Source organism: Lepidothrix coronata, unplaced genomic scaffold (genome assembly GCF_001604755.1).
Source record: "Lepidothrix coronata isolate B3197 unplaced genomic scaffold, Lepidothrix_coronata-1.0 Scaffold301, whole genome shotgun sequence".
In the NCBI taxonomy this organism is placed as follows: Eukaryota; Metazoa; Chordata; class Aves; order Passeriformes; family Pipridae; genus Lepidothrix; species Lepidothrix coronata.
Genome location: NW_016690481.1, coordinates 157,624 through 169,770, shown reverse-complemented (window position 1 = coordinate 169,770; position 12,147 = coordinate 157,624). Strand labels below are relative to the sequence as shown.

The 12,147-nt window shown below is 46.4% G+C and overlaps 1 protein-coding gene across 1 annotated transcript in view; it reads right to left on the bottom strand.

Moving 5' to 3' along the window:
• Nucleotides 1-12,147, bottom strand: part of ANTXR1 (anthrax toxin receptor 1) — a 104,872-nt gene that overhangs the window by 77,603 nt on the left and 15,122 nt on the right. The window contains 4 exon segments of the mRNA XM_017837336.1: nucleotides 1,215-1,275; nucleotides 7,374-7,454; nucleotides 9,487-9,555; nucleotides 11,241-11,320. Coding sequence (XP_017692825.1) covers nucleotides 1,215-1,275; nucleotides 7,374-7,454; nucleotides 9,487-9,555; nucleotides 11,241-11,320 — 291 coding nt within the window.

The window sequence follows — 12,147 nt, the reverse complement described above, 5'->3', positions numbered from 1 at the left end:
AATTTCATTTCCCTTCCCAAGCATTTATGGAACATCACTGCACGGTGAGACTGTCACAGCAATCATCCACCATGCCAGGGTAGACAGGGCCCTGCCTTGGAGCCTATTTTAACATAGAAACTATTTAATTGAACAGCCAAAATGATGCTTAAGTACCATAATTCATGGCAATTATGCCATCCTGGCTTCAAAAATCAAAGCTATGTGGCACATATGGAACATAAACCTGATGCCAGGTACTTATTGGGCATCTGGCCTGGTGTGCATCTGCTGGGAAAATGTGGCTACTTCTGGATGTTCAGGTGTGCAGGCAGTTCCTCCAGGAACAGGAGATGCAGGATCATTAAAGCAGCTGCTTTGGAAGTGAAGACAAATAAGTAACAACTGTGTTACTTACTGGGACTGTCAATATATGGTAAAGAAAGATGCAGAACTTGTCAGGGACTTGTCCTTCTCCACAAACCTCAGCTGGGCTCCCAACCTCTCTACTCAGGGAGTGCTACACACTCAACAAACAGCTGGGATGCACTTCATAAAATGTGAAGAATTCACAGAAGCAGATGGCAGAGGCCAAAATGATTCTCTAGCTTGCTTTGGAAAGGCTGGGTCCTGCTGAATGAAGAGGCACTTGCAGGGCTTTAGAGCCACAGTCAGGTCAGAGCAAGGACAAAGAGAGGACAGGATGAACACACGAGCAGCAGACTGATGGTTACACTCTAGTCCTCAGTCACTGTATTGCCCCTAAATGCCTGAGAAATGTTCCAAGACTATTGGAAGCCTTCAGATCCAACTGTGCCCATCTGATGTTCTTCATAGTTTCTGAAGCACTTCCCTCACCAATCCTCCAAGATGATGAATTTTGCAAAACTCTGAACCCAATCAAAGGCTTATTGCCTGATTTGGTTTGTAATTATGCAGAATAACTACTTCAAGTCTGGCACAGTCCGAGTAAGACAGACTGCTTTGACAGAAGAACATTTAGGGGAAAGTATGGAGTTCAGGTCTTTTCTGTAAGAAAATCCCACTTGACATAATTTGGTAGAAGTGGGAGCTGTGCAAACTATTCTAAGGTGAAAAAGAAATGCAACAAAAAAAAAAAAGGCAAAAGATTTAGCCCCAGGTAATCAGTGACTTGTGCACTTTCCAGCAATTAGAGATGGACTGAAAGTTGTATTTTAGGCAACATGAATGACTGTGGCCTCAGTTGTACTTACCCCCTGCACAAATACTGGAAGGCTCTGCTGCCAGGATTTCTATGCAGGATTTCTTCAAAATCTAAAAGACAGACAAAATGTCATGAAGTACCTCAGGCTGGTTGCTACAGAAACCCAGCTCTGAAAGCGTGAGTGCTCTCATTCTCACATTAACACTTAACTCAAGGGTGCACTTTGCATTCATGGCACAATCTCAGCTTTTCACCTAAACCAGCCAACCAGGTGACATTGCTCCTCTTGAGCTGTTAGAAGGTGATGGATGCCAAGCTCTCCACCATCCCAGTGCAGTCTTGCCTTAGTCCCCAGTGCCAGTTATTCTGCCCCCACCACGGGTCCCTCCGAAGGGTTATGGAGGCACCGTCATCGCCCTCCCTTCGAGCCACACCTCCCTCTCCAAAGTTATTCTGGAGCCCAACACTCCCAACAGAACAGCACAAGTGTAGGCTAAGCTGTTTAGCTCTGCATTAAAACATCCCACAGAGCCACTTCTCAGGTCTCAGCCACAGGGGTTACAACTTCTTTCGCTTTTAACCTGATTTATGAGAGCACACCTGGGGGTGTCCTCAAAGTTGCTTGTGACTTCAAATCAAATGCACAGCCAGTTGTTGTTTACCTCATCCAAACTCAAATGAAGCAGCACGTCTTTGGCAGGGCTGTCTCTGCCTCTAACCACTGTACCTGTAGACAGTGATTTACACTTTGGGCCAGGCTTGGCCAAGCGCTCGAGGGCAGGAGGAGCCGGCTGAGCTGGACACTGGTTATTCCCACATGGTGCTGAAACTGCCCCAGCTGTTATTTGAGGTCTTTGCCCTGCTCTGAAAACCAAGTCCAACTCTTCAGTGCCCAGCAAAGCCGTGCCAGTGCCCGTGACCCCCGAGAGAGCAGGACCAAGAACTGCGGGGGTTCAGCTGAGCAGCCCCTGACTGAGGCAACACCGATCAAAATTCAGGTCGGCTCCAAGAGGCAAGGAAATGTCAGCCAAGCATCATGACTCAAATCCAACATGAAAACTATTTTCCCAACTTTAAACTGAAACATCTGTAAGGAAAGAACAGCAACCAATACAATAAATTCTGTAAGAAAAAGATAACATTTTTTTTCTCCACAATCACGGCTCGCTGCCTCAAATACCTGATTGCAAAAGGTACCCAGAGAGCCAGCATTTATTTTTTAGAAGTTTTAAGGAAAAGATTGAATTACTCAGAAGCAGGGCTGGTAGAGACTGAGAGCACCAAGGGACTGAAGGAGGCAGGACTGTCTGAGCTGGTGGCAGGTGAGGAGAGGGAAGCTTTGCAGGAACAAGGTTATACAGGAACTGTCAAGTGGAAAAACAGAGAAAGTCAACACTTGAGAACAGAGCTGAGAAGCAGTAGAAGAATCTGAAAGATAGAATAAGGAGAAACATGAAGAATGTAAAATACAATCAATACTTTTCTTTTTTTAATAAAATCAAACCTCACAGGATTAAGTTTGAGATTCAGGACTTCTACTCAGCAAACATTTTGTAAACATTCCTGCTGTTGCCCAGATTGGATGGGGGTGGAATAGCAGGTGTCTCAATTAGATGATGCAGATCTCCCAGTCCAGTCCAATCCTTTTACACAACCATAAAAAACTGGCCTTAATGGCTTTTTACAGTGCCAACTGCAATATTTATTTTGATTTAGATTAAGTTTCCAATGCTTCAAGCACCCACCCTAACTTAAAGTGAAAATCAGGCAGCAATAACTATTGCAAAAAAATTCCTTTATGTCTCTTCCTCGTTAAAAAAATACATTCAAGAAAGACTTCAGTGCCTTCACTGTAGGAGATTTCATCAGGTCTCTTATTTCCTGAGGGGTGCACAGCCCTGGGGGCTGGAGGTGCAGCTCATCCCCCGTGTGGTCTGGGGCCCCAGGGAAGCAAACCTCATGGAAGAGTGGTGATGGAATCTCCCAGGTCCATAAACCACCCCGAGAGCAGACTGGGAGAACTGACTCTACATCCCCACTTTCACAGGAACAACCACCACAGCTCTGGGGGATGTGGGGAGTCCCTGCAGGGCTCAGGCAGCTCTGCCCTGGCACCCACCCAGGGAAGTGTTTGGAGCAGTGCTCACTCCTGGTGAGGACACATCCCGTTGTCTCCTGCAGCACAGCTCAGGGACCCAGCTCAGACTCCCAGACCAGGCTCCTCCTTTGCTCCATGGGGCTCCAGTGATGCTCCAGGCTCTGAGACAGGCTCCTGTCCATATTTACTGACATGCCAGAGGAAGAACGCAGCACATCCCTGTGGGAGCCTGGCTTTGTGTGCCCCAGGGAGCTCTGACAGGGCAGAACTGATTTTAGCACTACCTGTGACTGACTGACCTTTCTGCCAGGGGAGGCATCAAGGGCCAGGGGAGGCCCAGCAGGTCACCTGGACCCCTGGAAACAGAGGGAAGAAGGGGAATGAGATTCTGCAGCTGCTGGAAGCTTTGCCTTGGTGTTCTGCTCCACAAACACAGACAGATTATTTCACCACAGCAGTTTCTTATACAGTTTTTTCACCAAATTTGGGAATTCTCATTAGCAAACAGGATGCTGAAGTGTAATAGAAGGTTACTGCCTAATTATCATTAGTGGGAATGACCTGCACTCTGAGGCCAGGTACTCATTAGCAGGCTCTGTTCAATTACTGAATACCAAAGTCTGTTGCCAATTATAAAACAGCCATTTATTTATGAAGTGTTTCCTGTCCAATAATATCTACATGAGCTAAGTAAAATAAATACATTTAAGTCCTTTTTAAAGATGCATTTGGGGGAAGAAAGAAGTAGAAAGCATGACTATATACCATTAAAACTAATGAGAAGCACTGTGCAGTGGAGACTGGGGGTTCACATCCTCTCCCTAGGATGGGTAAGCCAAGAGGCTCCAGTTGTTAACTTGCTCTTTGGCCTGTGCAGAAAGTCTGGCTGTGACAGAAGACAGATTCAGAGTATCTTGCAAAGGAATTAACTTTTTCTCATCTCTCTCCCCCATTCAGGGAGTCTCAGCCCTCTCCCTGCACCAGGGAATCTACAGTTTATCCCTCTGCCAGTGGAGTTTGAGCAGCCAGCTCAGGATGGGCACACAAAACCATCACCACACCTCTCACCCTTTGCCTATTAGATGCTCACACTGAGTTGTCACCAAAGTTCCCCCCCTGCACATATCCAGCACTGCAGTTTGTCCCAGGAAACATTGGTGTAACACCAGGATTCAGGGACAGTGTATTGCCAGCTCTGATTTCCTGGGGTGAAGGAGCACATTGACCTGTCACATCAGTTCTGAACTGCCACAGCAATTCCAAGACCTGAGACAAGTCCTGAAAAATACCAAGGGTAGGTGGTATATCCTCTGCAAGAGGGTCCTAAGGGAGCACACAGGGAATTAAGCTTAAAGGGATGAATCATTTGTACAATTTATACAGACAGGGGACAGTCCCACAAAGTGGTTCATACTTCTCCTTTTCTAATCCATCACAACTGGTCCATGAGAACTGCAGCTCACTCAGGCTCCTTGCTGAGGGACCCAGGATTCCATCTCTGAGGTAAGTTCCAGGCTGCTGCCATGGTTTAACACATTCCAAGGATCAGGGAGTTTTTCTGACTGCTCCTCAGTCAGCTTCTGTTACAGGCTCAAAGCAAAGCCTTGACAGGATCCCATCCTGACTTTCATGTTGCTTCATGGTCATTGCCTCCAGCACTCCTACCAGACACACACTGAGCAGTCACTGAAGCTGAGTTTCAGGTTTTCCTTCAAAGATTTGCTCCATTTGCTTTAAATTCACAGGTTATGATTTGCACAAATTTTTCACAGCAAAGGAAAATTTAGTAAATTACTTCAGCTCCTTCCCTGAGACCCCCAGCCTGCAGCAATCAGTCAGTCTGCTTCTCCACCAGCTTGTTCTCTCCTGACAAACTCAAAATCCCCATTACACAGGGGGAAGCTGAAGTTTTAGCAGTGGCTTTTTCACAATGAGGAAGACAAAGCAATTGGTTTGCTTAATAAAAAAGTCAGATTGGAACTCACAGGAGAGAAAGGACCAAACCCCACAGTGCACTGAACACCTTCAGCTCCCACTTTAAGGATCATGTTTTTAAGCACAGCTTCATGTGGGACTGGATTTTCACCTCAGTAAAGCACAGTCTCCAGGGGGGAGCCATAACTTGGTGGTGCCTGGAGGAGGCAGGACCACACTGAGCACATCTCCCTGCAGCTGCTCCCTCCAAACTCCCTGGCTCCCACAAAAAAAGGAAGGGCAGGTGCATGGAAACATCTGCAGCCCCACCACCCTGAACATCTTTGCTCAGCAGATTGAGAGGCCCAGCTGAGGCCAGTCTTGAGCTCCACCACTCCCAGCTCCCACCCTCTGCCTCATCCCAGGGGGACTTCAAATTCCCAGAATCACAGAATATTCTGAGTGGGAAGGGAGCCCACAAGGATCATCAAGTCCAGCTCTAAGTGAATGGCCCGTGCAGGGGTTGAGCCCACAGCCCTGGAGTTATTAGCCCCAGGTATTAGCACCAGGCTCTGACCAGCTGAGCTGCACATGCAGAGGGTTAGGAAAGCCCTGCTCCTGAGGACAGGGGAGGAGGGAACAGTCCTGGCAGTCACACCAAAGCCCTGCAGTGTAAAACCAACCCAGGTCTTCACATCTCTGGAGTTAATTCAAGGACTAATCCCCACAGGCTCATCATTTGATCTTTGCCCCCTCATGATAACCAGCAGGTTGTAGCCTAATCAATCCCCTCTACAGTGGCTGAGCATCCTTGCTGTGCCAACTCTTACACAGGAACTGAAAGAAGCTTCCAAATCCCAGGGCCCTTTCCTGTGACCACAAATGCTTTGTTTGCTCCAACACAGGGATGCTTTTGGCAAGGACAAGAAAAGGAGCGAAGGACCTTATTTTCCAGCTAGAACAGGAATTTACAGATTGTTTATGTTATTCTACAGTTTGATTAACGTCCTCCCTGTCATTCCTTTCACACACAAACCCACTTCCCTTCTCCCCATTCTACTGGAGAGGCTCCACTCAAATCCAAGTGATCAGGTCATGGATTCATTACTGTACAATTGCACTTCCCTGAGACCCTCCTTCCCAGGGCTGGGAAATCTTGCACCAGTCAGCTCAGCTGAGGCAGTTCTTGATTGGGTTCCTGAAGGCTGTTCCGTATAACTGGGAAGGGAGTCAGAACTGCTGCTGGAATTCATTAAAAACATCTGCAAAGGGAATGCAGAGCTGGGGAGCAAAGTGGTTCTTCTTGTTTTGTTGCTTTCTGGAGTGACATGCAACACCTGACTGTCCGAGAGAGCTGGGGCAATAGAGCCACGCTCAGACAGTGCCAGGAAAACCAACAAGCAAGAGATTGTGTTCCATCTCCATGTGAGAGCACCAGGGAGAACTGAGCCTGTGCTGAGGGAATGGTTTTGGTTGGTATGACACTGTCAAAATAGTGTGTAACCACTGTAAACAGAGAAATGTGAGACCCCCCCGTGAACCCCCCTCCCCAGCTCCACATCGGACCTTTAGCTGGGTTTTATCAGCTCTTCCAAAATGAAGAACACACCTGTCCTTAAACGGATTTCCCATCCTTTGTAGCCATGGGAAGCACCCTAATTAGCCCAGCCACTCAAAATGGGCCAGCTCTTCAATGCTCCACTCAGTTCCTGCAGGGAATGCCAGGAATTGGGAATAGGGAAACCTCGATCTGGGGAGGAGAAGACCAGCCCATCTGCCAGGAGGCTGAATGCAGAAAGCAGAGGCTTGGGGATTTTGGCCTACAGAGCAGGATCCCTTCCCCCATTCCAGCAGGGAGCAGTGCAGCACATCCCCTGGAACGGGACAGATGGAGATCCGAGAGCGCCCTGACCCCTGGCACAGGATGAGCTCCAGCACAGCCCTGCTGTCCCTGCTGGGGCAGCCACGTCACAGACTGTCACCCTCTGCCTCTTTGTTCACTCAGTTCCTTCCCACCAAGGAGGGAGACAGACAAAGGTCGTCTTTGGGCTCAAAGCTGATAAACTTGACCTTGAAGCAGCGATTTTAGTACAAACAAAGGTCAGTTCTTTGGACCAAATGATTAAGTGATTTTTCAAGCAGGTCCTTGTGAACACAGGAAAACCAAACTGCAAACACATGATTAAAAGTACTTACAGAGTCTATGATCCCCTGAAGGGCTTCAAACCCATCGTTCACTGGGAAGACATGGTCTTTGCTGTCGGCAATCCGAGCCAGCTGACAGAGCAGGGAAAGGAAATAAAACAGAAATGCAAAGAATGACATAAATTAGCCAGCAGGCAGCAAATTAAGACTTCTCCAGACTCATCCACTTGCAGATAAAAACCTCAAATGTTCAAGTACTCTGTGTGGATTGCCACTGTATTATGGTTTATTAAGCAGTGAAAAGTTAATCTCTTTAGCCTGATTGATTTTAGAAAGGATCAGAAAAGGGCTTTTAACTTTGAAAGCAAGATTTCACGTGGCTTTCAGTGGTGCCCAGAGCCTTTAGTGCAAAAGCTGTCTCCTACATGATTGTAAACCACCCCACTCAGTAACTCCCCAGCCAAAAGAGGCCACAGCATCAACACAGGCAGCAAAACACTTGGACACATTTAAACCAGGGAAGTGACCAAAATGATTCAGTATTTTCACATGTAGAGAAGGCTAATAAAAATGTGTTCTGTCAAAGGTTGGACTTGATCTTGGAGGACTTTTGCAACCTTCAAGATGCTGTGATTTTATGAAATTATACCCCAGCTGGAGATACAGCCCTGACTCACCTTCCCTGTCAGGGTAGAGGTTTTACTATTGGTCCTACACTCAAACATTAAAGAGCCAAAAAGAAGAAAGCAGGGACCTCTCAGGAGATATTTTCCAAGTGGAGGTTAAAAGGTATCAGGGGAGCATCCAGAAACCTCCACGACAAGAGGGACCTTCATGAGGTGGTGGCAAGGTAAGGGGAACCAGGACAACACCTGCAAAGAGCTTCATGCAGGTCCAGCTGCCAGTGGCAGACTAAGGGTTAAGCCCAAAATCTCAGCCCAACTCAGCAGTAATGAGCTCTCCATGCATCTGCTGGAGCAGACTCAAGTTTTACTGCTGCAAGGCCAACCTTTGTTCCAGTAATTCTCTCCCCTGGCAGAGGTAACCCAGCCCAGAAGGCCTCTCTGGATTTTCCTGTAGCACTGCAAGCTGGAGGCAGCAGAGCAGCCACACATTCCTCCCTAAACCCCACGGGCTCCACCTTTCCAGCTCCTGTCACTCACAACTCCCACTTCCCCAGCTGCCAACCTCCTGGTTTGCATCCAGAGAAATACTCCAGGCAACTTTCCCCTGCCTGCTCCAAGAAGGGCAGCAAAGCAGCTCATTCCTTGTTGGCTGAGCTGCAGAAGCCTCTGTAAACCAGGATGTTTACAGTTTCCTCAACTCACTCCCCATGGTCCTCCTCCTGGTCCATTCTGGGACTTCAGACACAGTCATCTAATTCCAATTAATTTCTTCAGCATTTAAATGCCTTCAAGTAGCAGCTGTCTGGGGCCTGTTGCTTTAGATCTGGTCTCTTCGGCATCTTTATTCCCTCTTTGCTTTTTCTATGACTTACTCTGGGTTGCACCAGTCTCTGGGTTTGGTTTGAAGGAGACTGTTCTAAACCAAGTTTGGTTTGACTCCTTTTTTGAAAGATGAAAACCTGGAAAAAGTATTTCAGCCTCCACTTTGGGGCTGTGCAAGTGTTTCACTCATGTCAGAAAAATGTCAGCTGTTAGTGTGTGAAATATAATTCATGGGCATACCAACATTCATATGACAAATTTAGAAGTCAGACTATCAAAGGGGAAAACAGCGTGAACTATTACTGTCACTAATGAAGGTGTTTGCTTTTTACAGCACAGTTTTCCCCTGAAGAGAAACCTGGATTGAAACTGAGCAGTTCTATGGCAATACTTGTGTGGGGAAAAGATGTCCCACAGCCTGCTCCTCAGGCCAGACAATGTGCTCTTCTTCAGGTGTCTTTTCCTCTGCTTTTCTGCACCGTTACCAAGAGTATCTGGGCAGGCAGAGGGGCAGCTCTCCACAGCTGGAGACTTAGACAAGGACTTAAACCCAACACCAGACCCACCACTTCAGGCGGGCACTTCGGATCGTCGAACAGTCGACAGAAGGAGGGGAAAACCACTTGGGAACCTTGAGAAGGGGATTCAGGAGTGTGTGCCCATGTTCAACCTGCACCTCTGCCAAGCACCTCAGACAAAAAAGGAGCCTTCTTTACCTGGGTCTCGTTGAAGTCCTTCACACCCACACAATACACTGTTGCTCCCAGGTCACGCGACCGATTCGCCTGGAACGAGGAAAGGCAGGATGACACGGATGCAAATGGGATGGGATGCAGGTTTCTGAAAGGTCTTAATCATAAATTTAGTCTTCCTCTGCCTAATGAGCAGGGAGGGCTTGTCAAAGGAGAGTTTTAAAAGCTTTCCTCCCTGACTCCGTAAATTCGGGTTTTATCTGTTTCTAGAGTAGCTACTGTTTAGTAAAGCAAATCCCAAGGTATTTGGTAGTTTTTTAAACCTAGTTAGTTCACCTCTTGAGTGACTTCAGCTTCCCAAAAGATTTCAGACAGACTGAATCAATTTTCTTTGCATCATTTAGGGCACATCCCAGTACAAGAGTAACCTAAAATGCTTTGGTGTTTTCTGTTTCAGACGTGTGCCTGGACTTATGTATAGGTGAGAGACATTTCATTCCATCTGCTACAAAACTGCATCACTCCCACTGCTTACACAGCATCCTAAACTAAAGGGGGACATGCACAGGTTTGATTTTTCCAGGCTATTTCATTGAAGATGAAGTTGCATTTACTATTCAAAAGGCAAATGCTCCGAATGCATAAGTACAATTTAAGTCATTAGAACGAGAACACCTGACCTGACCAAAACCCCTTCCCAGAACAGATGGCAGCAAGTCAGACTGTATCAGAAGACTGTAGCAATTCAAGTTGTTCCACAGCAAAGTGCTTCAGCAGAAAAGCCTCATTCCAGTTTCACACTGGGAAGCTTCAGCCCAAACAACTGCAGCAGCTCCCAGAGTAGGAGCTGAGTTCAGGATCTCCTCCTGCCAGCTCTTAACTGCTCCTCCCCAAACCAAAACAAATGGAACACTTCTGACCTTTCAACTTGTTCATTCACCTCTAAAAACAAACTTGCTTTTCTTGTGGGTATTTTATTTCAGAAGGGAAGAAAAGGAGATGAAGAGCAAGGAGGGGAACTGCAGATCCAGGACATTTGTTTGTGCTGTAGCAGTACTGGTTTTACTCTACAAAACCTTTCCTCTTGTTGTTGTTGGATTTAAAGCTGCACTTTGGACAGACTGAGAGGAAAAAATCTGTCCATAACAAATTCATGCAAAAATACCATCTTCCAAGTTTAGGTCATCCTAATTTGCTTGACTGACAAGTGCAAATTGGTTCATCTCTTCAGAGAGGACTGTCCAAAGGGCAGCAAAGCTTTCAGTGCTCACCCTACTGTTTAGCTAACATCTTGGATAGTTCACTAATTTAATGAGGATGCTGAGAATATGTGCTTGAACCCTGGAAATATTTGTGGAAATTTTAGATTTGATCATCTGAGAGGTTTTCTGATGTCCCAGAAGTTTATAGGAACAACAACCATCCTCCTTCTGCAGCCTTTACTTTTTGTGAGAGAAGAAAAGTGAAAGTGAGAAAATCCAGGTATTTCCCAGAGCAATCCAGTCAATACTGAAACTTCTCAGCTGTGAACTATTCCTTCCTCCAGTGTTTATTTTTAACTGGAAGTTCAAAGCCCTCTCATTTCCCATGAACAGTCTCAGCTGTGATGAGTCAGAAGCGTTGCTGCTCTTAATGGTTATCCTCAAGATTCATGTCTAAAGAGCACCAAAGTGGAGTTTTTTTCACAAGGGAAAAAGCTTTTCCTTATCTTTTGCCTTCAAAGCAGCAGGCCCAGACATCTCCCTGTCTCTCTGACTGAAAATGTGTGAGACACTCACCTCCCTCTCAGAGTAGAAAAACAGGTCCTCGTGGAGCTCTCCGTCCGTCAGAGCAATGATGACACTGGCGGTTCTGTAACCTGAACACACAGACTCCTTCAGGCCCCTGGTTTCATTGTGTTTGCTGAACCACCCTAGAAAACATCCTGATAGAGGCCTCTCAGCACACCCAAAGGGCCAGAAACAGCAACTGTCAAGCTCATGGCCTCCCTCCCTCCAACCAACCAGTTTTCAGGAGACGTAAATTTCTCCACAGTTTTTCACTCAGGCACCTTCCTTCAATCCCAGTTTTATATCCCACCCTTTTGATGTGCCAATGGTTTCAATTGACAGCCCCTCAACATTTCAGTTTTACAGACCAGTAGATTAGGCTGAAGCCATCAAAAAACCCCAATGCAATTTGTTCCTAGTTAATTCCTGATTTTATTAATTATATTAATATATATATTGTAAACAATAATTTTATTAATTTTATCAATTCAAGAAATCCACAGGGTTTTTTTTCAGCTTGTGATAGAAAGCTCAGTTGGGATCTAAACAGAGATGGTAGGAAATGGCCTAAAATCTTCAACATTTCAGCAATACCATTAAACCTTGTAATCATCCCTTCCAAACAGGCAACTTCTTCAAGTGCTGCAGAACAGAGATCTGATACCTAAAATTTCTTAGTACTATTTAGAAATCCCCAGTTTTCAACAATGTGGTAATGATGCAATGAGCAACATGTGGGGTTATTCCCCTTGCAGATCCCAAACTCAAGTGCTCAGGCTCCTTCTGTAGGACATGGAAAAAACTGAACATTTCTGGTAGAGATTCAGGAGCGCAAGCGACCTCCAGAGATGCCTTTCTCCCTCCATTGACTATGGCAGGAGCCTTTGAACCTCCTGCAGGTGGGATAAACCCTCCT